The sequence below is a fragment of the Mycteria americana genome, chromosome 5, assembly GCF_035582795.1.
Source record: "Mycteria americana isolate JAX WOST 10 ecotype Jacksonville Zoo and Gardens chromosome 5, USCA_MyAme_1.0, whole genome shotgun sequence".
Lineage (NCBI taxonomy): Eukaryota > Metazoa > Chordata > Aves > Ciconiiformes > Ciconiidae > Mycteria > Mycteria americana.
The window spans coordinates 19,729,895-19,757,500 of record NC_134369.1 but is presented as its reverse complement, the minus strand read 5'-3'; the positions used below and the strand labels follow the sequence as shown (position 1 = coordinate 19,757,500).

Genomic DNA, 27,606 nt, shown 5'->3' with positions numbered 1-27,606 from the left:
GATCCAAGAATCTGAATGACTTTACAAATATCTTCTGTTTTACCACATGATAAAGTTGGAAAAAAACAGCCATGTTTTTGGCCACACAGTCTTTTTGGTCTGGACTGGATAAAGTTATCTCCAGTGTAGGGATTGGAAAGAACTGCCCAGAGTTTGACTTTGCTATTTTAATCCTTGAACTGCTGGTGACACACAAAAAAAAAAACCAAAACCTAACCAAAATATAAAAAAAAAAAAAAAGTCAAGTCTATGTTTTGAAATAGATTGTCTCAGATTATTAGAAAGATTTGGAAAGTGTCAGAAGGTTGATTATTATATATCCAATTATCTTTCTAAATTAGTTTAGTTTTTTATCTTCAGTGGAAATATAGAGCACACTTACTTTTCTTAGGACATCTTTAGTACAGTCTGGCAGTGTGAAGTGATTTTGAAGTACCAGTTAATTACATGGTCATTCAGTTTATAGGCTATTTAGAACTCCAGTACAGTATAAAGAGGACTTTATGTAATTAAGAATTGGATTTTATGAGAGTTTATTTGGAAGCAGGACACAATAATTTTTTTAAAAGTGTATTTACATGAAAAATGCAATGAGAATTGACAGACAATTAATCCCTTGCAGGTGGGGTTTGGGTCACTGGCCAAGGGTATGGAAAAATACAGATAAATTATCTGTTTGGGGTAGAGATACCTAGTCTATTAAAGGCACATAAACAAAGTCTAGTGTTCCAATAAATGTAGTGAAAAACCTGTTTGTTAGTGAATCCACTTCCATATTCTTCAGAAAAGTATTATTGATATAGTGATCACATTTCAATATCTGTAGAAAAATCGGGATGTTTCTTTGTCTTAAAATTACTAGCTGCCCATAGAAATCAATATAAATTAGGGGTTTCTCCAAGATCTTGAACTAGGAAAAAACAAATTCACTAGTTTTCATGACTAAACTTTTACTTAATCCTCCTCACCCCAGTATTATTAATGAGAATTGTTTGATTTAAGTCTTTTGGAAAGACTAATTGTCCAAGGATTAATTTGAATTAGAAATTTTCAATTTCTTTCACTATGCTTTATTCAGGGAGACTCATTTACCTTCAAAAGGTGTCCTGTCACTGAGTTAACTCTTTATACTTTTTCTTCATCCCGTATACTGTTCTACTTGTCATCAACAGGTTGTTACCCCAGATGCCCTAAGGACAAGCCTGTTTATAATGAAGAGACAAAGGAATGTGTACCTGAAGATCAATGTTGGTGTTACATCAATGGAACTAATGTTCCCCCTGGGAACGAAATACCCACAGAAGAGAACTGTACAAAATGGTATATAAAAAAATGCAAAAACATTTGCAGTAATTCAGGAAAGAATGTATGTATGCTGAGCCCCTCATTTACTTTACTGGGCCTCAAGCAAATAGAGATGCACCTTCAACTGAAGAGCTGGTATATTCTAGCCTTTATCTATAAAAATCAGAGGAACAATGCTGTTTATTCCAGTTAAGACTTAAACTCAAAAAATGCTGCACTTACAATATGTATAGATTCTAAACTTTTCATTCATAATTTTCCAAACCCATAATAATCCAGATTTCAGGTTGATAGAGTCGTTATAATGAGTGTATTAGCAAATTCATTAAATATACTCTTTGAAGTGTCATAAATGATATAATGGCATGAAACATGGCTGTATCTCTAGAACAACCTTTTGATTCTCATGGGTCTTTGGGAAGAGAGGGGCTACTCTGTTTTGCATTCTGACTTAAAATGGGGATTTCAAAATCACTGTAATCTGAAATGATCTGTACTAGCCTTGAGAGACAGTTGAGTCCTAACTGCTCATTCCTAGAGACTTACTAATGATAGCACTGACATCTATGACTCCACATGATGAACAGAGACAAAAACCCCCTGATCTAGCTATAAGTTCACTGCTCTGAAAAACAGTTATTATTGCACTATTGCAACTTGCAACACAAAGCGGTTCATGATAGTTTTAAGATGTTGTACTTAAAGAATGAAAGTGATGACTTAGTTTGAATGAAATAATTATAGGCAATATTGGAAAATGTTACACCCAGAAAAATAACCAGTAGTATGAATGAAGATCAAGTAACAAATTTCTACGTTTCTGTGCTCTTGGCTCTGCTAACAGGTGCCATAAAACATCTGCAACATTTTAATTTTTGAAAATTTTGCTTTTAGTGTCTGTGGCCCCTCAGGATCCATACAGTGTACACCAATCCCAGGTAAATAATGTTTGGGTTTTTCTACAAATAAAAAGAAAAGAATGCATAGAACTGCTATGTCTGCCTCTACAAAAGACTTAGTACTGATTTGGAATAATTCTTTTCAGTGCAAGTGAAAGTTGTGGCCAAAGAAAATTGGACAGTGCTTTTGTTGAACCTTGTTGTTAGTACTTCTTGTTCAACCTTGTTCTCATGTCCCTTTATTCTTTCTCCTCATGTCCCTTATCCAAACTAATGGATTTTATTGCAAGAGTTTGCACTCCCAGAACAGGTAGTATTATAGGAAAGTGTCAGATAGTAAACTGCAGTTGTTACTTCTCTCAGAACATTTTAAAACCTGGTTTGTAAGTCTGTTCTTCCAAGTGTTTTATGCAGGGCTTTATTAAAGATACTTTAAAGTTCCTCTAAATGCAAAGATAAATTAGTGCAATGTATTAGATCTAAGCTCCAGGTATAGCTCTGAAAGGAGCATGCATGACTCATGTAAATGTTTACTTGTCCATAAGTATTTTGCCTTTGTCTCTTACCTGGTAGTAGAAAAATTGCACAGTAAAGCTCTTTCTTGCAGGGTGTCCTTGTGTCATCAATGGAACAAGTTATGAAGTGGGTGAAACTGTGGCACAAATACAGGATGGCAACATATGTATAACATACGTTTGTGCAGAAAATGGTTCTATAGTTGTTGGAAGAATTTATCCTTGTCCAACACCTACTTCACCTACAACCATTTCAACCTCATCTCCTACCAGTACTCTTACCACCACAGGTAAATCTTCGACAGAGATGTGCGTATAAAAATTATTTTCTTTAAGGAAAATACTTTAAAGATAGAATGTACAACTATATGGGCTTATAGTTGACACAGATAGAGCAATAGTTATGAATAGTTTTATCACACTACACTAAAAAAGATTTTTAACACTTTGAGTTGATTTACTTCTCATGGAAGAAATTGTAACTATAAATCTATAGGGTGTCTCCCTAATTCTGAAAAACATGTTAGCATCTCAATACCCTGCTGGGATAGTAGAAATTGTCTCAGTAGTCTCAGAAAAAAAAAAAAAAAAAATTAAAACTACTATTATATTTTTTTCTAAAGCTTGAAGATGATGGAGTAATCTTTTTTTTCTATTTCAGTTACCATTACAAGACCTCCAGTAACTACAAGTAAGTTTTAAATAGAAAAATAAGTTGTTAAAAAATGTCAAAGGAACATTTAAAGGAAGGGTAAATTAAAGACAGCCACTACAAAAAAATATACTTAAAACAAAAATAAGTAATTTTTTTTAAATTGCAAAAATGTGATAAGAGAGAAGAAAGACCTTTAAAGGCTTCAGCCTGGTGATTTTATTTTGATATGAAGCTTTATGTTGAAAAACCTGGTAATATAGAACCAATTTTAAAACTCTTTACTCTTGGAAAAATGACAAGTTGCAATGCATTGCTCTAGTCATTAAAGGAATAGAATACAAAATTAATCTTCTCAGAATGTTCTCAGTAAGCTCAGATGCTGAATCTCTGTCTTTTCTTGCAGCTCCATGCTTTGGATTAATCTGTAGTTGGACTGAATGGTTTGATGTTAGTAAACCTGAAGAAGGTGGCGGTGACTATGAAACCTATGATGCAATAAGAAATGAACATGGAAACAAAATATGTGAAGCTCCTGAAGAAATTGAATGCAGGGCTAAAGATAAACCCGACGTAAGCTTAGAGGAACTTGGCCAGAAAGTAGAGTGTAATGTTACATATGGACTAATCTGTAAAAATGAGGAGCAAGACCCAACAATGTGGCAACTTTGTTATAATTATGAAATCAGAGTAAACTGTTGTGAAGGGCGTGACATTTCGTGTGAGGCTACAAGTACACTGAGTCCAACACCAACTGCAACTTCAACCACCACCAGCACAACAGTACCTAACACCACTACAACCAGGCAGCCAACAGCAATTACCACCACGCCCACACCCACCCCAACCATCACAAGCGAATTCACACCATCAGTCACCACCCCAGTAACTTCAACCTCTCCAGGTATTTAGCAGACCAATACTCTCTGCTCTTGCTTTGCCATAGGAGAAATAAAGGGCTGTCAGCTACTAAAGGCATGTCATCTCCATAGCAGATATTGAGCTGGCAGGAAGCTTTACTTATACCGGTTTGGAGCTCTATCCTCCTGCTAGGGAGAAGATTCCCAGAAGGACCTGTTGTGAGAGATTAGAGTAGGCCTTGAGTTAGAGTACCACCATAAAAAGGCATTGTCTGGGTGGGGGTCTGCAGAATTCCTTCCCTTTCTCCTCCTGCTTTCCCTGTCAGTGCTAACGTTTGCCTGGGATTATAGATCTATGGAAGAAGGATTCCGCTGGCAGGCTTTCAGGAACAGTTTCACTCTGCAGGCTGCTGCTTGCTGTGAACTGTGGTCTTCGGCTGCTGAGATCCACTAGCACTCTGTGAACCTCTTCATCAGGCTGACATTTCACCAAAGGGAAATTACATGACAATCAGGCAGGAACATATCCCTGTGCAGCACTTCCTTCCCAGACCAAAGCTTTCCCTCTCAGTTCTTACTCCATGAGAGGTGTTCTAAGTAATAAGGCAGAGACAGAAAGCCTCACACAGCCTTACTCCTCCTCATGTCTTACCTATTGGTAGGTATTTTCGATTTAATGAGAAGCGCATTACAGCAAAACCCTAGGCTCTTTGCTAGGAAAGGATTGTCATGACCCTGTCTGTGCACTGATTTGGAACTAGTCTGCTTTCTGGGACCAGAAAGGAATGCCTAGTGATACAGGCCTTTGCTATGGTGAGAGTGGGCTGATTACTATAGGTTTGTGGCAGCTGCCTAATGCGTAACTTCTGTTCAGTGCATATTGTGTCCCACTCATGCATCTTGCACCTTTGTCTATTTTCTCTGTCCCTGCTGTTTTTAACAGCCCCACCTTCGTCCACAACGAGCACAGTGTCCCCTCCACCTGTATCGACAACCACTCCCACGCCGACGTCATCGGAGCCTCCCAGCAGCACTGCCACCACCACGATGCCCCCCAGCAGCACCACCAGCAGCACCCTGTGGACAACGACAACTGTTCCTGGCACATCAGCACACACCCCAACTCCTACACGTACGTTCCCAACACCAACAATAATCACCAAAACCCCGGAGCCTCTGCCTTCAGAACCAATGAGTAATTCTCTGGCTGTGTTGTCATCTGTTGCCTTGCTATAGGAGAAATCAAAGTTTATTGGCAGCTTAACATATGCCTTAATTTTGTACTCTGAGGGAGTATAGTTGATGTGTATTTCCAAAAGAATCATAGAATCCTAGAATAGTTTGGATTGGAAAGGACCTTTTCAAAGATCTTTTAGTCCAACGCCCCTGGTATGGGCAGGGACATCTTTTACTGTGTCAGGTTGCTCAGAGCCCCATTCAACCTGGCCTTGAATGCTTCCAATGACTGGGCATCCACAACTTCTCTGGGAAACCTGTTCCAGTGTCTCACCACACTCATCATAAAAAATTTCTTCCTTGTGTCCAATCTAAACCTACCCCCTTTCAGTTTAAAACCGTTGCCCCTTGTGCTGTAACTAAGGCTGTGGTGAAAAGTCTCTCTCTCTGTCTTTCTTTTAAGCCCCTCATATATTGAAAGGCCGCAATAAGGTCTCCCCGGAGCCTTCTCCTCTCCCAGCTGAAACCACCCCAACTCCCTCAGCCTCTCTTCACAGGCGAGGTGTTCTAGCCCTGTGATCATTTTTGTGGCCCTCCTCTGGGCCCGCTCAAACAGTTTCATGTCTTTCTTGTACTGGGGACCCCAGAGCTGGATGTGGCACTCCAGGTGGTGTCTCATGAGAGTGGAGTAGAGTGGGTCCTGTACTGAGCTCTCCATTTAGGAGGGAGAGCGCGGAACGTGTTTCTGGTTCTCGGTTCCATTCCTTTGATTACCAGGAACATTAGGAGTTTTTTCATCCTGGTGCCTCTGCCCAGCTTAGGCAGATACTGAACTGACGGGAAGTCTTGCTTTTGCTGCTGTTGGACCTCATCCTTCCGCTGGAGAGAATGAACTCAGCGGGACCCATGGTGTGCAATGGGAGTGAGGCTTGGTTTTGTGGCACTGTCATTTCAGGTGCTGTTTGGGCACAGCTGTGCAGACTTTCTTCCCCTTCTTCTCTGGCATTGCCTCTGTGGCCATCGCTGCCACTCACCTGCAGTTCTGGCTGTAGGAAGCTTCAAAGGTTTTCCCCCGCAGGGTTTGGGGAAAGGTTTCAGACCGTGGGTTGCCCCTTGCTACGGACCAAAGCTCTGGGCAGCCGGGTTCTCCCAGCATTCCCATGAGCATTGTTCTCCAGCGATCCGCACGCTGCTGGGGAGTAAGCTGACATTTTGGCAGAAATGTGTGTCCTGTGCCTGCTTCCTTTGTGGTCATGACCCTTCCCGGTGTTTGGTTTCTCCCTGAGATAGTGAGGTGGTATGAGTGGCATGAGAAGGTGAGAGTGGCAGGAGTCCCTGCTTAGTCCTGCTCCACCTCATGTGTTGCTCTTATGTGGTTTTTGCACACGAGAAGCCCAATAGAGCAATGCGCCCCTGCTGTGAGAGGGAGACACACATAGCTTGGCAGTGCCTGTGTCCTGATTTGGCCCTAGTGTGCTTTGTAGGGCAAAGAAGGGGAGGCCTGCCCACACAAATGAGCTTTGTTGTGGCCAGGGTTGACTGACTGGTATAGCAGTGCCCGAGGGGCACCCTTGTGTGCAGTGGATGCCCAGAGCACCACCCATGAGTGTGCTGGTGCCCTGGCTTGTTGTCTCTGTTCCAGCTGTTTCTAATTGTTCCTCTTGTTGTTGTCCCCCAGCCTGTGACTGCATCTGGACGGACTGGATTGATGTGAGTTACCCAAATAGTTCCGACAGAAACAGTGGTGACTATGAAACCTTTGAGAATATTCAGAAGAACAACTCCTCCTGGGTCTGCGCGAAAGCTGAGAATATTTCATGCAGAGCAGAGCGATACCCTGATATTCCCATTGCAGATTTAGGGCAGAACGTGGTATGCAATGTTGAAACAGGGCTCATCTGTGACAATCGCAATCAGTCCATAGGAGGTATAATACCGATGCCAGTCTGCCTCAATTACGAGATCAGTGTCTGCTGCATCCCCAACATACCAGAGTGTATTAAAAATATCACCACGAGCACGACAACAGCCCCACCTTCGTCCACAACGAGCACAGTGTCCCCTCCACCTGTATCGACAACCACTCCCACGCCGACGTCATCGGAGCCTCCCAGCAGCACTGCCACCACCACGATGCCCCCCAGCAGCACCACCAGCAGCACCCTGTGGACAACGACAACTGTTCCTAGCACATCAGCACGCACGCCAACTACTGCAAGCACGTTCCCAATACCAACAATAATCACCAAAACCCCGGAGCCTCCGCCTTCAGAACCAATGAGTAATTCTCTGGCTGTGTTGTCATTTGTTGCCTTGCTATAGGAGAAATCAAAGTTTATTGGCAGCTTAACATATGCCTTAATTTTGTACTCTGAGGGAGTATAGTTGATGTGTATTTCCAAAAGAATCATAGAATCCTAGAATAGTTTGGATTGGAAAGGACCTTTTCAAAGATCTTTTAGTCCAACGCCCCTGGTATGGGCAGGGACATCTTTTACTGTGTCAGGTTGCTCAGAGCCCCATTCAACCTGGCCTTGAATGCTTCCAATGACTGGGCATCCACAACTTCTCTGGGAAACCTGTTCCAGTGTCTCACCACACTCATCATAAAAAATTTCTTCCTTGTGTCCAATCTAAACCTACCCCCTTTCAGTTTAAAACCGTTGCCCCTTGTGCTGTAACTAAGGCTGTGGTGAAAAGTCTCTCTCTCTGTCTTTCTTTTAAGCCCCTCATATATTGAAAGGCCGCAATAAGGTCTCCCCGGAGCCTTCTCCTCTCCCAGCTGAAACCACGCCAACTCCCTCAGCCTCTCTTCACAGGCGAGGTGTTCTAGCCCTGTGATCATTTTTGTGGCCCTCCTCTGGGCCCGCTCAAACAGTTTCATGTCTTTCTTGTACTGGGGACCCCAGAGCTGGATGTGGCACTCCAGGTGGTGTCTCATGAGAGTGGAGTAGAGTGGGTCCTGTACTGAGCTCTCCATTTAGGAGGGAGAGCGCGGAACGTGTTTCTGGTTCTCGGTTCCATTCCTTTGATTACCAGGAATATTAGGAGTTTTTTCATCCTGGTGCCTCTGCCCAGCTTAGGCAGATACTGAACTGACGGGAAGTCTTGCTTTTGCTGCTGTTGGACCTCATCCTTCCGCTGGAGAGAATGAACTCAGCGGGACCCATGGTGTGCAATGGGAGTGAGGCTTGGTTTTGTGGCACTGTCATTTCAGGTGCTGTTTGGGCACAGCTGTGCAGACTTTCTTCCCCTTCTTCTCTGGCATTGCCTCTGTGGCCATCGCTGCCACTCACCTGCAGTTCTGGCTGTAGGAAGCTTCAAAGGTTTTCCCCCGCAGGGTTTGGGGAAAGGTTTCAGACCGTGGGTTGCCCCTTGCTACGGACCAAAGCTCTGGGCAGCCGGGTTCTCCCAGCATTCCCATGAGCAATGTTCTCCAGCTTACCCCATGCTGCTGGGAAGCAAGCTAATGTTTCGGCATCAATGTGAGACCCCCTAACATCCCGGTGTATCTGCCTCTGTGACAGTACACCGTCTATTCCTGTATTTCCTTCTGAACATGAAATAGTTTGCCTGTCCTCAACCCAATGTGAATTAATTTTAGTTGAAGGACTGTCCTTGTGGAATGTGTGGGCAGAAGCAGCGTATCTTACTTCCTCCTATCCTCCAGCATTCTGACTGCACTCTTATTATATACGCAGTGCTTCTCTATCTACTGTGTGTCTCTTACATCATGCTGTAAAAGCACAAACAGATGGCTCTGAGGCTGGCCTCTGAGTATTGTGAACAATTTATAAAATACTAATCAACAACTATTTTAAGTGGCCTGCATTAGGTCCCAGAATGAACACTGGCTTGGTCATGTCAGAAGGGAAAAGCAGAAAAGTGAATTTGGGGTTCATAGCATGCCAAAATAGCTTGTGGGTGAGTCGTCTTAAAGGTCTGGGAGTTAGGTATGGAATACAGATTACTCCAGCAGCTGCTCGGTTTCAGTAGAATCAAATGACTCTGAGCATAATCAATGCTGGTATGAACATGCCACATGAAGTAACACAGGGAACAGTGGCCTATCCATAGAATATAGCACGACAGCAATACAGAATTAACCAAAGAGTTCACTGATAAACTCAGTGAATTCCCCTGGATTTAGGACTGCTGAACTCTTCTCTGCAGTATAAAGTTTTAACACTAGAGCTGTTCCATCTGACATTGATCGTTCATAAAGTATTTACATCAATGTCTCCCATGCAAATTGTAGCAGATTTTTTAATAATCCCTCTGATGTGCAAAAGCCATTAATAAATCAGTTTCTGCTTTATTCCTATCTAAATACCATATGTTTAGGTTCGTTGAATTTCATCTGCTTATTAGAAAATGAAATAAAATTACTAAAAAATGCAATTCGCCTACTTAACATAAAATACTGTGTTTTCTCCCTGTCTTAAGAGAATACAACACCTGAATCACAAACAACAACAAAGATGAGTACTACAATTACTCCTTCAGCTACACCATGGCCAACAACTAGAACGACAGAAATAGAAAGTACAGTGTCTGCCATAGGCACCACTATTCAACAGTCAACACCATCGCTATCAACAAGCCCACCGACAGCCACCACCTCTGGAGTCACTGAAAAAGGATCGACCACCAAAACCACCACCTCGGGCCCCACACCCTCAGCACCCACTCCTCACAGCACCACAATAGGAACGGAAACTTCTAGCCACGAGACCACTACCACCAGGACTGGGAGCCCTCCAACAGGATCACCTACCACCACCGTCAGCACCACAACCTCAGGACCATCCTCCCCAGAGTCTACAGCCAGCACTACTGTATCACCACCATCAGTGTCCACAAGCCCACCAACAGCCACCACCTCTGGAGTCACTGAAACAGGGTTGACCACCAAAACCACCACCTCGGGCCCCACACCCTCAGCACCCACTCCTCACAGCACCACAATAGGAATGGAAACTTCTAGCCACGAGACCACTACCACCGGGACTGGGAGCCCTCCAACAGGATCACCTACCACCACCGTCAGCACCACAACCTCAGGACCATCCTCCCCAGAGTCTACAGCCAGCACTACTGTATCACCACCATCAGTGTCCACAAGCCCACCAACAGCCACCACCTCGGGTGTCACTGAAACAGGGTTGACCACCAAAACCACCACCTCGGGCCCCACACCCTCAGCACCCACTCCTCACAGCACCACAATAGGAACGGAAACTTCTAGCCACGAGACCACTACCACCGGGACTGGGAGCCCTCCAACAGGATCACCTACCACCACCGTCAGCACCACAACCTCAGGACCATCCTCCCCAGAGTCTACAGCCAGCACTACTGTATCACCACCATCAGTGTCCACAAGCCCACCAACAGCCACCACCTCTGGAGTCACTGAAACAGGGTTGACCACCAAAACCACCACCTCGGGCCCCACACCCTCAGCACCCACTCCTCACAGCACCACAATAGGAATGGAAACTTCTAGCCACGAGACCACTACCACCGGGACTGGGAGCCCTCCAACAGGATCACCTACCACCACCGTCAGCACCACAACCTCAGGACCATCCTCCCCAGAGTCTACAGCCAGCACTACTCTATCACCACCATCAGTGTCCACAAGCCCACCAACAGCCACCACCTCGGGTATCACTGAAACAGGGTTGACCACCAAAACCACCACCTCGGGCCCCACACCCTCAGCACCCACTCCTCACAGCACCACAATAGGAACGGAAACTTCTAGCCACGAGACCACTACCACCGGGACTGGGAGCCCTCCAACAGGATCACCTACCACCACCGTCAGCACCACAACCTCAGGACCATCCTCCCCAGAGTCTACAGCCAGCACTACTGTATCACCACCATCAGTGTCCACAAGCCCACCAACAGCCACCACCTCTGGAGTCACTGAAACAGGGTTGACCACCAAAACCACCACCTCGGGCCCCACACCCTCAGCACCCACTCCTCACAGCACCACAATAGGAACGGAAACTTCTAGCCACGAGACCACTACCACCGGGACTGGGAGCCCTCCAACAGGATCACCTACCACCACCGTCAGCACCACAACCTCAGGACCATCCTCCCCAGAGTCTACAGCCAGCAGTACTCTATCACCACCATCAGTGTCCACAAGCCCACCAACAGCCACCACCTCGGGTGTCACTGAAACAGGGTTGACCACCAAAACCACCACCTCGGGCCCCACACCCTCAGCACCCACTCCTCACAGCACCACAATAGGAACGGAAACTTCTAGCCACGAGACCACTACCACCGGGACTGGGAGCCCTCCAACAGGATCACCTACCACCACTGTCAGCACCACAACCTCAGGACCATCCTCCCCAGAGTCTACAGCCAGCACTACTGTATCACCACCATCAGTGTCCACAAGCCCACCAACAGCCACCACCTCGGGTGTCACTGAAACAGGGTTGACCACCAAAACAACCACCTCGGGCCCCACACCCTCAGCACCCACTCCTCACAGCACCACAATAGGAATGGAAACTTCTAGCCACGAGACCACTACCACCGGGACTGGGAGCCCTCCAACAGGATCACCTACCACCACCGTCAGCACCACAACCTCAGGACCATCCTCCCCAGAGTCTACAGCCAGCACTACTCTATCACCACCATCAGTGTCCACAAGCCCACCAACAGCCACCACCTCTGGAGTCACTGAAACAGGGTTGACCACCAAAACCACCACCTCGGGCCCCACACCCTCAGCACCCACTCCTCACAGCACCACAATAGGAACGGAAACTTCTAGCCACGAGACCACTACCACCGGGACTGGGAGCCCTCCAACAGGATCACCTACCACCACCGTCAGCACCACAACCTCAGGACCATCCTCCCCAGAGTCTACAGCCAGCACTACTGTATCACCACCATCAGTGTCCACAAGCCCACCAACAGCCACCACCTCGGGTGTCACTGAAACAGGGTTGACCACCAAAACCACCACCTCGGGCCCCACACCCTCAGCACCCACTCCTCACAGCACCACAATAGGAACGGAAACTTCTAGCCACGAGACCACTACCACCGGGACTGGGAGCCCTCCAACAGGATCACCTACCACCACCGTCAGCACCACAACCTCAGGACCATCCTCCCCAGAGTCTACAGCCAGCACTACTGTATCACCACCATCAGTGTCCACAAGCCCACCAACAGCCACCACCTCTGGAGTCACTGAAACAGGGTTGACCACCAAAACCACCACCTCGGGCCCCACACCCTCAGCACCCACTCCTCACAGCACCACAATAGGAATGGAAACTTCTAGCCACGAGACCACTACCACCGGGACTGGGAGCCCTCCAACAGGATCACCTACCACCACCGTCAGCACCACAACCTCAGGACCATCCTCCCCAGAGTCTACAGCCAGCACTACTGTATCACCACCATCAGTGTCCACAAGCCCACCAACAGCCACCACCTCTGGAGTCACTGAAACAGGGTTGACCACCAAAACCACCACCTCGGGCCCCACACCCTCAGCACCCACTCCTCACAGCACCACAATAGGAACGGAAACTTCTAGCCACGAGACCACTACCACCGGGACTGGGAGCCCTCCAACAGGATCACCTACCACCACCGTCAGCACCACAACCTCAGGACCATCCTCCCCAGAGTCTACAGCCAGCAGTACTCTATCACCACCATCAGTGTCCACAAGCCCACCGACAGCCACCACCTCTGGAGTCACTGAAACCGGATCGACTACTGCCTCGGGCCCCACACTCTCAGGACCCACTCCTCACAGCACCACAATAGGAACAGAAACTGGTAGCCCAATGACAACCACTGCAACTCACACTACTCCAACAAGATCAACTGCCATCACCACCACCACGACTTCAGGACCATCTTCCCCAGAATCTACCACTAGCACTACTATATCTCTGCCATCAGTATCAACCAGTCCCATGTCAATCAGCACCTCTGGTACAACTCCAACAGAATCTTTTACCAGCACTTCAGGAACAACCTATAGTAATTTTACCTCAATCACTGCAACCACCACCACCACCACCACCTCGGAAATTGTTTCCCCTGGCTCAACTAGTACTTCTGGGCCAACTGCAACATCAAGTGCAGTCACCATTGCAGGAAGTTCTACGTATAGTACAGTTACTCCACTCAGTGCTTCAAGTTCAACTACAAGTCCGCTACTAACCACTCCTGGAAGAAATTGTTCTATTTTACCTAATGAATCTTACGCGGTGAGTAGACTTCATGAGGTTTTTTAGCATTCTGGTTTGGATGGAGACTAGGCACAACATTTCAATGTTAGTAACATACATAGTAGGTATTTATCTGAACAGGAAAGGAAGTATCAGTCCATTCTATTTCCTTCTGTTTTCTTGGGTATCAGCATGACTTCCAATGATATTTCATTTGATAACTTATATACTTCTATTACTTCTTCAAGGATACTTTTAAAAAAGCTTTCTTCAAGGAGTTAGATCACAGCTCAATCTTTCTTTTTATTGCAGGATAGCTTTGATGAAGAGGTTACCAAGGGCTAAGTGGTGTTAAACTATCTTTTCTGTTTCTGCTTTTGAATAGGTCCAGAGCGGGGAAAAGTTGTTTGTGTGTTTACAGTGCAGCCCAACAAGAACTGGCTGAACTAGTCTGAGTTTGGAATGAGTCATACTTAGTCATAGTCTGGTTTCAGGAGAGGACTGTGAAACAGATCACCATATTCAAATGCTTGTGAAATTTGACTCAGAGTTCTGTGTTTTTTGAAACCCTCCACCTCTGACACAGACAAGCTAATGTCTTATACGTTTCTAAAGTCTTCTCACAGCTTAGATGGCTACCAACTTGCTCAGTAGATCTGCAAGGATAAAAATTATCAATGGCTGAAAAACTGGTGGAAGATAGAAAAAATGCATACAATCACAATGCATGCACATAATCACCTTAGACATTACTCCCCAAATAGCTGGTGTTCACTGTGGCTTTAGCTGTTAATCTGTTCTAGGCATTCATGGAAGGGGATTGATCATATATTGATCACTGATATTGATCAGTGTCTTTCACTGTTAATTAAAGAGGGAGTCTAGGTGATGAGATTAGATCAGACATCTAGCTTTTAGATAGCTGAAACTAAAAAAGCCAATTCCCACTTCAGGTTACTGGCTTGAATTTTATAAGTAATGTTTTTCACTTAGCAGCTCTCAGTAGTGCTAGCTCATCTTGCGGGTCTTGATGTTGCTGACTGCTGCACTTCCTATTTTCAGACTTCTGGTGGGGAAAAATTGTCAATAAATATATGGCATTTCAAAACTCTGCAAAAGATAGTCAGGTATAACTGTTGTCAGTCTGACTGCTTCATAAGACTTCTCTCTCTCTTCCCCCTCCCCCTCTCTTTTCAAACACAGCCAGGTGAGTCATGGTGGCTCTGTAACTGCACTAAGGCAATATGTATAGAAGATAATATAGTCCAGGTCATTCCCATAATTTGTAATCCACCTCCTAAACCTACATGTGCCAATGGGCTTTCTCCTGTGCAAGTCATTGATGAGGATGGATGCTGTTGGCACTGGGAATGTGATTGTAAGTATATATTTTGTTGAATATTTTATCTCCTTTGGGAACAATACTAGTGTCAAGAGCAACAATATTTATCAGGGGACAAGTATTGCACAAGGCTGTGACCCTCAGACTCCTAGTGTTGGTCTGTTTGGAGTGCTTCATTGATTCTTGTTAGGTGACTGGGGGCTTTCACTTAATTTGCCATCATTTCTACATAACTATTGTGTGAGTAGAATGAGTTGGTCTCCCAAGACAGGATTGAAACTTCCAGATGCAGACATCTATAGGCTAGAAGGCTGCATATGTTACTTGTTCATACTATTGGTAAAGGTATATCTAGGGAGCAGTTAATCCTGTAATCAGTTGTTTATCAGAAATAAGTCAGATGAACTGTGCCCTGAAAGTGCTTGTTTTTCTCTATTATTGATGAGTTCTAGATAATGAGCTCATGCATTGACACATACACTTCAAAAATTTAAGTGCTTAAAGTTAGATGAGATGATTCCCACACCTGCAGATTTTGTTTGTAGTCTGATCTGATTCTGTATGTTGCCATAAGAAGCTAACCTAGCTGTATGTTTTTGTAGGCTACTGCACTGGCTGGGGAGACCCACATTACATGACTTTTGATGGACTGTACTACAGCTATCAAGGGAATTGTACATATGTCCTTGTGGAAGAGATTTATAAGAAAGTTGACAACTTTGGTGTCTACATTGATAACTACCATTGTGATACACGGGATATAGTCTCCTGTCCTCGAACGCTCATTGTGAGGCATGAGACTCAGGAAGTGCGCATAGCAACAGTCAAACCAAATACTCTACAAGTAGAGGTATTGGAGAATGTTACCTTTGATTTCTTGATTGAAATATTAATGCAACATCAACCTGATAATTATATTCACAATGTTAGGAAAAAAATTTAAAAGGAATCTGTGTTTTAGATTTAATACCAGTTTGGATTATAAAATAGGACTGCTTTGAAGGACTGTTTTTTTGACTCCAAATATAGGGAAAAATTTCTACAACTTCTTCCCTTTTTTATCTCAAATATTTGCAGTGCCTTATGTCTCCTGAATACACAAATGTGGATAAATTGCGAAGAGTTAAGGATATAAAATAAATTAATTTATAATTAATATTAATGTAACAAAGGAAACAAATAAATGTTGAATGGGAGGATACAACATAAACTAGACAAAACAATAAAGTCCTGGGCTTAAGCATTTTTAAAAAGTACCTTTACTAGCTTTGATTGGTGTCACCTTTTTAGTTTTTCAGAATAGGGGATGTTATGTGTTTATTTCATTGATAAACATGACGCCCCAGCTCTGGGGCTTCAAAATTGGGTGAGAAGTGTTTGTTTTTAGGATCTTGCGGGGTTTCTTTGTTTTATTTTTGTACATTACTGTGTGGGAATATTACAAGTTAGGTTGCAGCACATTGTTGAAAATTTGCAACTTTTAGACCTCTTTTTTTTCTCCAAAGCAAGGAAATCTACCATTGCTGAGTAAAAGTAGTAGTGGTAGTTCCATAGGTATATCATGGCTACTGTATTTAAATAAATAATAAAGATTTTGGATTATTTCTTTCGTTTAATTTTCCCACAAGCATGTTCCCTTTATGCCAAGAAAGTTAAAACTGTGTGTACTAGAAATTTAGGAGAATTTTATATTGCACTTTCACAGGGTACCCTCAATGCTGTAGTCACTCTAATAAATCTGCTGTGTTAGAATGTAGCTGGTTTAAACTCTGAATTTTAGCCTAGTTTATGAGTGGCTGATAGACCTTTTTTTTGGCTCAGAGAAGAAAAGTTCAACTTTCCAGTAACATAAAAGGAAACACAGGGACACTTGCTACAAACTAAAAGCACATTATTTGCCTTTACATTCTACCTCCAATGCAAAGTAATGAACAGTCAATTGTTTCCTAAAATCAAACTAAATATATGTCTCTTTTCTGTTTTCTTTTCTTTATCAGGTGACAGTAAACAAACAGGCAGTGGCTTTGCCTTACAAAAAATTTGGCTTGAGCATCTATGAGTCAGGCATAAATCGTGTAGTGGAAATTCCTGAACTAAAAATGAACGTGACCTACAATGGCTTGTCTTTTTCTATCAGAATGCCCTACCGCCTGTTTGGCAACAACACTCATGGACAGTGTGGTAAGGCTTACTCTTGTAATTTTTGTACTCTTAGAAAACCACAAACAGGTAAATGACAGCCCTGCCACAAAGATGAATGGAATTCGATAACAAATCTGTGAGTGAATTCTTTCTACCCTTATGAATTTTAGGTACTTGCAATAACAACACCGCAGATGACTGCATGTTGCCAAATGGAAACATTGCGGAAAACTGTGAAACCATGGCAGATCATTGGCAAGTTGTTGATCCCTCCAAACCACAGTGCTCTCCAGGCCTCATTCCTACAAAAGCACCTAGCACAACCCCAATGCAGCCTTGCAAAGAATCTTCCATCTGTGAGCTTCTTCTGGGAAGGTAGGCATTCCTCTGGGGTTTATAAGCCTTTGATCTTCAAATTGTGGCAATTTTAGGATTACTTTCTCAATAAAAAGTGTTTCTAACTATTGCTCTGTTTCTTGTAGCTTTGTGGGTTGCTTCCATTGCTTTTACTGTTTCTAGATGTCATTCTTTGCTGATAGTTTGCTTCCAACCCTCTGGCTGCTACATTAACCTTTCTTGATGTTCTCACGTTCCTCTACGCTCGCTGTCCTCCACTGTCCTATGCTCTTGCCTTTTCCCACACTCATTTAGCAGAAAACAGAGTAACTAATAATGACAAATGTTTTTCTTTCTAGCGTGTTCAAGCCATGCCATGGCTTTGTCCAGCCTGAAAAGTACTATGCAGCCTGCGTTTTTGATAGTTGTGCACTTCCCAACTTAGACCTGGAATGCTCAAGTCTGCAGATCTATGCTGCCACCTGTGCTGATCAAAGTGTATGCATTGACTGGAGAAGTCATACCAATGGTGTTTGCTGTAAGTATTTGGCCATGTGTCTTGAACTATTAGGGAAGCTTATATGGAACTGTTTTGGCACTAACATCCTAATGGTAAGTCATATTGCTTTCCGAGCAATGAAGACATGAATAAATCACACCAGCTGCTTTCCTTAAGTAATTTTACATGTAACATTTTTAACAATGGAAATGATAAATGAGCCTGCAAAAATATACATCTATTGGCTGTGCCAGAAACATCTGTATCAGTAGATACTTTTTTGTGCACAGGTAGTTTTGTATTTTGCAGGCATTGGCAGATCACTCTCTATTTAGTGATATATACATTAATTTTCAGTTGTAGTAAGAAGAGGACAGAGGGTAGGAATACACTCCCCTTTGAGAATTTGTGTAAAAGAGACTGAAATGATGAAAAAAATTGTAATCAAGATGTAGACTCTTGGGTTTATCTCCTTAATGTAAAGTATGGTGCTATATCTCTATGGCTAAATTGCATAAAATAATTCAATTCAGAGACACAAGTCTGATATAAGTATTTTTTTTCTCTTTGCTTCTCAAGATTGTCAAAGATACATAGGAAAATGAGTAGTCAGTGTTTAATTTCTTAGTATAAGGTCATGGATATTGTTACTGAGCTTTTCCTCCTTTCTTATTCTCCCATTCCAGCTTATAAATGCCCCTTGGATAAAGAATACAGAGCATGTGGTCCTATTAAAGAGATAACCTGCAAATCAAGGTAAATAATTCCTTCACTGTTAGTTATAGCTCATACAACTGTTCAGTCATATCTAATGCATAGGTGGATGAGAGAAATCAGCCTCCTGTCATGTCTTAAATTGACTGTCAGATTTGGTACCAGTGTTCTCTTGATCCTAAATCTGTGTGCCTGTACTGTTTATGTTGTTTGGCTATACCAAACATGAACACTGACAATCCCTAAATTGCAAATGTGCAGATCATTTGCCACTGTATCTTCAAGTGAAAGATTATTTGGCATAATTGTCCTCTGTATGCCTATGACAGTAAAGGTGTTCCTCTGAACATTTTGTCTCATACAGTCAACAAAATGAAACTTCAGCTAAACAAGTGGAAGGCTGTTTCTGTCCTAATGGAACAATGCTGTATGATTCTAGTGTGGATGTCTGTGTGAAAACCTGTGGTGAGTTTTACTGCTTCACTTGGATGCATATTTGTTTCTTCTTTGTCGTTTCCTTCTCATACAGTCAGATCTCATAGATCTGACTGTATGCAGTACTCATACAACATATAGTAGAGATGTCTACTGTTACATGAGTGGTAATGGAAATTTATTTTGATATTTTCACAGGCTGTGTTGGAGTGGATAAGATACCAAGAGAGGTATGCTGCCATATGCTTTTATACTTCAAGTAGAGGCTAGGGGTGGGGAGAGGAGAGTGGTCTCCACTGGTGCAGCCTTGTTTTGTGCTCTCCCAACTTTTCATTCCTGTTTTTACTTCTGTTCTTTTTAATTGGTAACCATACAATCACTCACTTTATTTTCTTTAATGACAGTTTGGGGAAAAGTTTACAGTAGACTGTCAGGACTGTATTTGCCTGGAAGGTGGAAATGGCATTGTATGTGAGCCTCATGAATGTGCCAAACAAAATAAGAGCAGTTGTGATGGAGAAGGCTTGTATGAGGTCAATGAAGTCAATTCCGAAGACTCCTGCTGCCCCATTGTCACCTGCAGTGAGTTTATACTTTTGTTTCTAGTCTTTCTATACCTTTTAGGAACAGAAAGGAAAAGAGAACTGCACTAGTTTAGCACCAGAGACCTTCAGCAGGGAGTCACAAAATAACATCTTTCCTCAGGCTTTTTAAATTCAGCTTGCTCAGTGTTAGGGAAAATATGTTTTAGTATTGCAATGACTCAGCATGACTGAATTTACAATTATGGGACTCAACATAACTGAATCTATAGTTCTTGAGTTCACGACCACATTTTATTCAAGTAAAATGCAGATAGATTATGGAATTCCATGTGGGTTTTCATTTTGCAGCAGTTGCCTACAACCTTGGAGGGAGTAACAGTTGTCCACTACTTCTCTGCAAAGAATTGTGATACTTTTTTAACACTTGGTAATTACATAGTAGAAAAAGTTTCATAAACTAGTGCAGTCCACCAATCCAGTGCCTGGATTCACTAGGAAAAATGTGTTCTCTTTCTGCAATTTGTTTCTTTGGAGAGGATCTGGACTGTTCCCTAGTAATAAAAAGTCTATCCTAAATGCTTTGGTAGATGCCTATTTCTAGTAGCCGTGACTTAGTGTACTTTCTGGCTTATTCTTTTTTTTTTTCAGAATGCAATACAAGCTTGTGCACAACTAAAGCCCCCAAGTGTACACTGGGATTTGAAGTTCATTCTTATATTCCCAGTGGTCAGTGTTGTCCTTCGTACCAGTGTGGTAAGTCCCTTGCAAATATATTACAATTATTAGCATTATATATTACATAATTTAGCATCACACTTAGTAAGATTGTATGCAATAACCTATTGAAAGAGGTATTAAACACAGTCAGATTCTACAAAACAGTTCCTATTAACATTGGTTACTACTGCTATGGTTACGACGAACAACTATGAAATCAGATATAGCTCAGGTGGCTCAAGTTAAATTTTCCTGGTTGTAAGTACATGTAAGAACAACTACCAAATTAACTGGGACTGTGGTCTCAGCTTAATCTAGCAAAATGTCCCTGTAAACATCCCCAATAGAAGATAACTTTACAAAGTCTGCTTTGTTCTTGGTAATTGAAACAAGGAACTATTTGTACCTGTTAAGTGGACATTCTTGGCTATGAACTGGACTGGGTATATTGGGCCAAATCTTCCTCCCTTTTTGCATATGCAGTATTTGTTCTTACACTTTATGTATGTCATATCTGCTACCAGAAATGGGGAATAACCAATGTATTTGATCATATGTATTTTGATTCATTGTGGAAGAAATGAGTTTGACTAGAGTGGGGTGAAGACCTTTCCCCTCCCCTCCATGTAACCACCTAACTCCTTGCTTGTTAACAGTTCCCAAGAGGGTTTGTGTACATCAGAATGCTGAGTTCTTGGTAAGTTCCTATTTCAACAGTCTTCTGAAAAAGCTTAAAAGACCAATTAGTATACTTTATCAGGAGTGCTATGAGGAGGTTTATCTAGTACAATCAATATTTTAGAAATTTTCAAATTCTTATCAGGTGTTCATCAATTTCAGAAAGCCTAAATCTTTTCTGAAAAGGTTGCTGTGTATGAAAGAGACTGAAGAGTTGTTTGTATGTCAGTATCAGGGAGATATTTGGGTTTAGAGTTAAGTGTGCATGCATTTTAAAAAGTCAGTCCACATTTACTGTCAGCATGTTATTGCAGTTTTAAGACTTTGCTTTCAAAATTGAAAAGATTTGTAAATAAGTATTATTCTAAACAGACTTAGATTCCTAATAAATTCTGTTTGGTCTAGTAATTGTTTTATCGCAGATATTTGTATGACACGTGTCCTTTTAATATCTGAGTTTATCATTGCTATATAGGACTTCAATAAAGACACACATTAAATTAAATTCAGTATTTAAAATGTTGTCTTCATAAATGGCTAGCCAAATAGCTATCCAATAGTGCTTGTGATTGTTGCCTTTTCCATTGCTTGGTTTACAGATTTTTTGGAAATTAAGAAATGTCTGTCATGCTTGTCATATCTCATTAATATATGAACCTTTTTTTCCTTAAAATTTATAGCCTAATTCCTCAGTCTTTGTTGATAAGTGTCAGAACTGTTTCTGCACTAATGAAGTTAATGTCAGTACTCAACTGAATATCATCTCATGTGAACATATTCCATGCAACACATATTGTGAACCAGTAAGTGAAAAACTTAAAATAAACACCACCACCCCCCAAAATACCCATGTACATGAAAAGCAGTTTGATCAATGAGTGGTATAAGGGAGCAGAAATCCACAGTCCAACTCCAGCATGAATACCAACTGTCCTTAAGCAATCTAGTATGTGAAGCTTGACTGTGTAACTTACAGTATTCAGTTCATATTGGGCGGATTAGATGGGAAATTTCTGTAGAGCACTTAATGGAGTGATATTTAATTGTTAGGCATATTTATTATAGTGCTTTAATTTATTCCATCTATAGCATGCTTTTATTACTTGTCTTCCATTGGGTTGGAACACAGAAAGGCACAGAAAGGCACAAATCTAGAGTGCACTTCAAAGCATAATCAATTAATGGGTTAGTATGTTTTCATTTATTTCTCAAAAATGCATCTATCATAGTGCTTTCATTTTCAATTAATTTTAATATCTAGGGGTATGAACGTCAACCAGTGAAAGGTGAATGTTGTGGAAGATGTGTGCAGACTAAGTGTGTTATACATACAGCAAACAATTCTGACCTCATCTTGAGTGTAAGTATGCTCTACATCTTACATCTCTACCCAATTTGTAAAGTTCCGCCTTTCAGAGAGGGAACATCTTCTCAGACATAAGGCTTAGTGTAAGTTTGCACCTGCAAGGTCAGAAGCTCCCCTAAAGCAAAGCCTATCTACAGCTTTTTGGCCTGAAGGAAGGACTCATGAAATAAAATTTTCTGGAAGGCTTTTCCTGGAATGACAAATCCAATATCATTGGAAAGGTTTTTCTTGCAATGTCCAAAAGCTTGGACTTTTCTATATTATTTGGTTTCCGTGTACTGAAAAACACTAGTAAAGCCTGTGTATGAAACAATTTTATTGCCCCTGTAGGGTGAAAGTTTAGGATTGTTCTTAATTACTGTATAACAGTTCAGCTTTCCCTAGGCAAAATCCATTGCCATGGATGATTTTGTTAATAACTCTAATGTACTCTACGTACTTTAGAGGGATTTTTCTTTTCCAAGGGAAATTCCCATGTAAAACTGAAGATTGTCTCCACGTATGGCATACTGCAACACACGTAATAATCTGTATCCAAAATGGCTGTTAACCTAAAAATAATTTACTGGGAAACAAGAGGAAAGTCATTGGCAGAGGACAGGACAATTTGTGTGTGACATCCCTTCAGCTTTCCTTATTATATTTTGTATTTCACTTGCAGCCTGGAGAGTTTAAAAATGATCCTTACAACAACTGCACCATTTATAGCTGTGTAAATATCCACAACCAGCTTATCTCTTCCACATCTGAGATTACATGCCCAGCATTCAATGAGGAGAGCTGCAAACCTGTAAGTAAATATGGAAAACTTACCCTCTACTCAATGCATAGATTACTTCAGTTTAGATCAGCCACCTAACTAGCAACAAAAGTCAAACTAGGCTCTGATGACCTTACACCAAAGTTTTTCAGTCCCAAGGGCAAAAGTTTCTGCTGCATCCATGCTCGGACCTATAGAGTGTATAAAATAAGATATCTGGGTGAGAGTTCAAGGCTTATAACTGGCAGCTGTCTCTCAGTAAGCCAAAACACTGGTCAGCACTGGGATACAAAGTCCTTGCTGACTGCTTTGTGTGGGGTCCTGTCTGAACAAGAACCGTGTTTTCTTGAATGTTACAGAAACACCAGCTGTTCAGTCAGTAGGCTGCCAGTAACACCATGCATGTTCCCCATTCAAATATAGAAGTCTCTAAGAAAACATGTTTTGGAATTGTTTTTGAGGAAAAATTGCATGATGTTAACTGTAGACTTCCTTCAAAGCATTATCTTTATTTCCACAACTCTTTGTAAACTGATAAATTTCAAGTCTGGAAGACACCATTAACTTTGTTTATTCAGATCAATGCTACAGTTTTCACTGGTTATTTCCAGCCATTGAGGAATTGCTCTCCTCAGTTATTGGCCTAAAAGCCTCTTTAATACAGGGAAAGAAAATAATATTATTTTTCCTGTTTCTTTGTTCTTTTAGGGAACTATCACATTCTTACCGAACGGTTGTTGCAAAACCTGTAAGTATGCCAGTGTACCTGAATCAACAATACAGAGAATGAATTTTCTTCTTAAATCAACCCATTTTCCAACTATAGAGGCTGATATGCTTGTATTTAAATAGATGCTTTTATATTTATGTTTGTTATTCCAAGCATTCACTGACCGATCTCTACTCTCTGGGAAAGTTTAAACTGAAGCAGAAAGACCACTTAAGGAAATTCTTGGAGTGCACTAGTGAAGCCCGGAGAGTGCTGAACTGCAAGGAACTTCTGGAGCTATTTCACTGAAAGTATTTTCTGATCTTTCCCTATAGGTGCACCTGTGGATAGTCCCACACCGTGCTCCGTCCGTCGAAGAAAAGACTTTATCGTCCATAAGGGCTGCCGTTCTGTGGACAGAGTTGTCATGACTGAATGTGAAGGAACGTGTGGAACCTTCGCACTGTAAGTAAAGTGATCGGACAATGAGATTTGAATTCTGCTGGCACTGGGCTTGTTTATATAAAAGGAACAATAAATAGGTAAACTACAGAATGGTAGAAAACCTGAAACTATCACCTCCCCAAATCATGGGCACAAAATTGTAAAACCTGTGACTGAACAGTTGATTCGTCTTATTGTATTAACAAAGGAGAAAAGTGTATTAAATTGCCTTGGGATTCAGACAGCTATGATAAGGTCTATTCATCCATTAAGAGCTGTCTTGTCTGTCATTTGTGTCAAACCACCTTGGCTAGAAATCATCACAAAAGAACGTGGATTATTTCCTGTAATGGGAATGAGCCCAGAGGGCTGCCAGACCTGATGCTCATAAGCTGAAAAGGTGCTTCTCAATAATTAACATCTAAAATGAAATACACATAGATCTTTTAAAGGAAGATTCAAACATGTGTAATTTTTATACAGTAAAGAAATTAGAAAACAAAGGCTTTAGGAATGGTGTTAGTAGAGTAGTTTCACCGTGTATTTTTCTCCGAAATGAGAGAATCTACAAGAAAATGGCTATAAGAAAGTGTCTAGTAGGATACATGGTACTGAGGTATTAAAACACTGGAAAAACATAATTCTAACTCCCCAAAGAAACTGCCGTTTGCTGCCTATGACTGAATATGCCACAGGGCACCTCACATGGGAGAAAACTGATCTTTAGTATCAGATTGAACTCTAATTAGCCAGTGGGTTTATTAGTATTTTGAAATACCTTAGCATCTTAGAGTCTTGCTGTGGTTGCCTCTGCACACAAATACAAGAAAAAAGATGGCTCTTGACACAGTGTATAGCCTGATATTGGCAGATTCTGCAGGTTAGGAATGGTGGTTGGGAAGCTGATGAACACAAGACTTCAAAAAATACTTTGCTGTGAGATAGGAACAGAAAGAGCTGCTGCTTCCCCTTCCTGCCTGGTTTGGGATATGCACTTTGATTCACATGATGCAATTGTAACCCTTGTAGCCAATTGATTGATGTGATGTCATTGTAGATGGCATTGTAGCCACTTGTCTACGCAGTTTTCTTATTCAGGTCAGGGCTTTGTCTGCCCGTAATTGTTGATCTGGTGTATTTAACATCCATCAGCACTGGGATGATGAGAGGAATCTAAGGAAGCTGAGCTCCTAGAACTCACTGGGATTTTTTACTAGGACTTTGATACCAATTGTTTTATGAGAAAAAATCTTAGCAAATGCAATGAATTTTAAAAGCATATTGTTATAACCACTGCTCTGTCAGATGAGCTTAGCACTTTCATTAGCCACAACTGTGGCTTTTCTACCTATTATTCCAAACTTCTCACAGGAATTCTGTACCTAATTTCACGCTCTCCTCTGTGCGCTGGCTTCTGGCACAGAGTAATGTTGCCATTTTCCATGTTAACAGATACTCTGCTGAGGCCAATTCTATGGAGCACAGCTGTTCCTGCTGCAGGGAATCAAGGACTACTGTGAGGGAAGTTGAACTGAAATGCCCCACAGGGCAGTCAATTTCACATAAGTATATATACGTGGAAAGCTGCAGCTGTCAAGACACTGAATGCTCACAATCCAGTGAGTTCCAGAACACAGAAGAAAATGACAAAGCAAGCACTCTGAACCGTATCAAGAGGGCCATCAACTTAATATCAAAATGAAGGGGAAAAAACCTAACGGTGTTCAACTAAAAGGACTATGCACCATTCTCATCTTCCTTAACTACTTTGGAACTTTGCTTTTCCCAGTTACTGTATCCTGTTTGTTCTCTGATTATTTTTAACGGTGCTCTATTTATTTGTGCACAAAATAAGAACACAAATTTGTACTCTTCCAAGTGCACAGCCTTTTGGGTCCTTTTATAATCAGCTTATTTTCTCTGAACGATTAAAAGCACATTTCAAAAAACGTGGGTTTTGTACTTATTCACATGCTGTCTTGATGAGCCTGAGCTTTAAAGAGAAGAAGCGTTCCTTTTCAAGTTACAGGAAGTCAATGGATGTATTTCCTAAATTTTTGGGGTATCTATTTCTGGCTCCTTAAAAACTGAAACATTGGAAGGTACTGTCTGGAAGACCCAATGTGTAAGATGGGGCGAAAGTTAATGCTGCCTGCCAGAACAAAGCCAAAGATGAATGATGCATCATGAAGTTATTCAGGTGACTCGAGAAACTTCTAGTTCAGCACCAGATTTCATTTTAGCAGGGCTGTGTATGTTAGAACTGTCACAGTTCATCACAATTATGTATCTTCACTAAGAAAGTAGTCCCTCAGCTATGAGAATATGAAGTTCATTCACAGTGCTTGAGGGATGTATAGTTAGTACCCTAACTATAGTTATAGTTAGTATAGTATGAGTGTATATATAGTATACTTATATATATAGTATATATATAAAGTGTGTGTATATATATATATTATACTTACCTACGTATAGTAAGTGGTCTCCAAATTCCAATGTCTGCAAAACAGATGCCCATCTCTGAGCTAGTAATCCTAGGCTTCCTCTACAGGAAATGGAGAGAAATAGTAATTTTCGACATTCATTTGTCTCACAACAAAGGACATATCCAAAGGAGGCTAACTGAATTGCATCCTAAAGTGCCTGTTTATCTGGTCTTACTGTAAGGGGAACTGAAGGACATTAGCTGAGAGATGGACATGTCCCTTGAATCATCTGAAGTACAATGAGGGTAATCCACACCTTCTGTTGTGTGTGAAAAATGCTTTTGGTATTATTTTGTCTCTGTTAATGAACACTAATATTGCTTTACCCTTCTGAGAATTTAAAGTAACTGCTTGAGCCACAGCCAACCTGAATAGAAGGATCTTTGCTACCTAAAGAATTGGTGGCACCATTTTGTGCTACTACTAGCCCCGCCAAATGTGTTGCAGCTTAGAATGCGGACACTGGTAGGAATGCACAGAAAATGAAACTCCAGAAGTTTTGCATCTGTAGAGTACTATGATTAGAGAGCTAACTTCTGTGGAGGGGGAGAGGTAGCTGGTCTAAGAAGAAGGAAGTAAAGCAAGCTCCAGAACTAATGAAGCCTGGTTTCTGCTTTAGTATGGGTTTCTAAGGATTTCTATCTCTAGGTTCATTGTAGGTTCAAGATGTGACAGAGACTTTTCTTCTTTACAAGGGCATTTACGAGGTCACTCTTGTCTGTGGATTCTTCGTTGTCTAACAATTTCTGTGCTGACACTACAGCCATACTTTTCTTTGAG

General features: G+C 41.9%; 1 protein-coding gene across 1 annotated transcript in view; it reads left to right on the top strand.

Moving 5' to 3' along the window:
* Window positions 1–26,266, top strand: part of MUC2 (mucin 2, oligomeric mucus/gel-forming) — a 52,885-nt gene extending 26,619 nt beyond the window's left edge. Inside the window, 25 exon segments of the mRNA XM_075501615.1 lie at window positions 1,173–1,320; window positions 2,200–2,243; window positions 2,812–3,009; window positions 3,381–3,410; window positions 3,778–4,275; window positions 5,175–5,363; window positions 7,086–7,688; window positions 9,854–13,689; window positions 14,854–15,028; window positions 15,595–15,842; window positions 16,990–17,173; window positions 17,305–17,509; window positions 17,830–18,008; window positions 18,656–18,725; window positions 19,048–19,148; window positions 19,317–19,348; window positions 19,523–19,700; window positions 20,312–20,416; window positions 21,037–21,077; window positions 21,739–21,861; window positions 22,320–22,418; window positions 23,086–23,214; window positions 23,893–23,932; window positions 24,229–24,358; window positions 25,790–26,266. Of these exon segments, the coding sequence (XP_075357730.1) occupies window positions 1,173–1,320; window positions 2,200–2,243; window positions 2,812–3,009; window positions 3,381–3,410; window positions 3,778–4,275; window positions 5,175–5,363; window positions 7,086–7,688; window positions 9,854–13,689; window positions 14,854–15,028; window positions 15,595–15,842; window positions 16,990–17,173; window positions 17,305–17,509; window positions 17,830–18,008; window positions 18,656–18,725; window positions 19,048–19,148; window positions 19,317–19,348; window positions 19,523–19,700; window positions 20,312–20,416; window positions 21,037–21,077; window positions 21,739–21,861; window positions 22,320–22,418; window positions 23,086–23,214; window positions 23,893–23,932; window positions 24,229–24,358; window positions 25,790–26,039 (7,835 nt within the window). The 3' untranslated portion in view covers window positions 26,040–26,266.
* The last annotated feature ends 1,340 nt before the right edge of the window (window positions 26,267–27,606 follow it).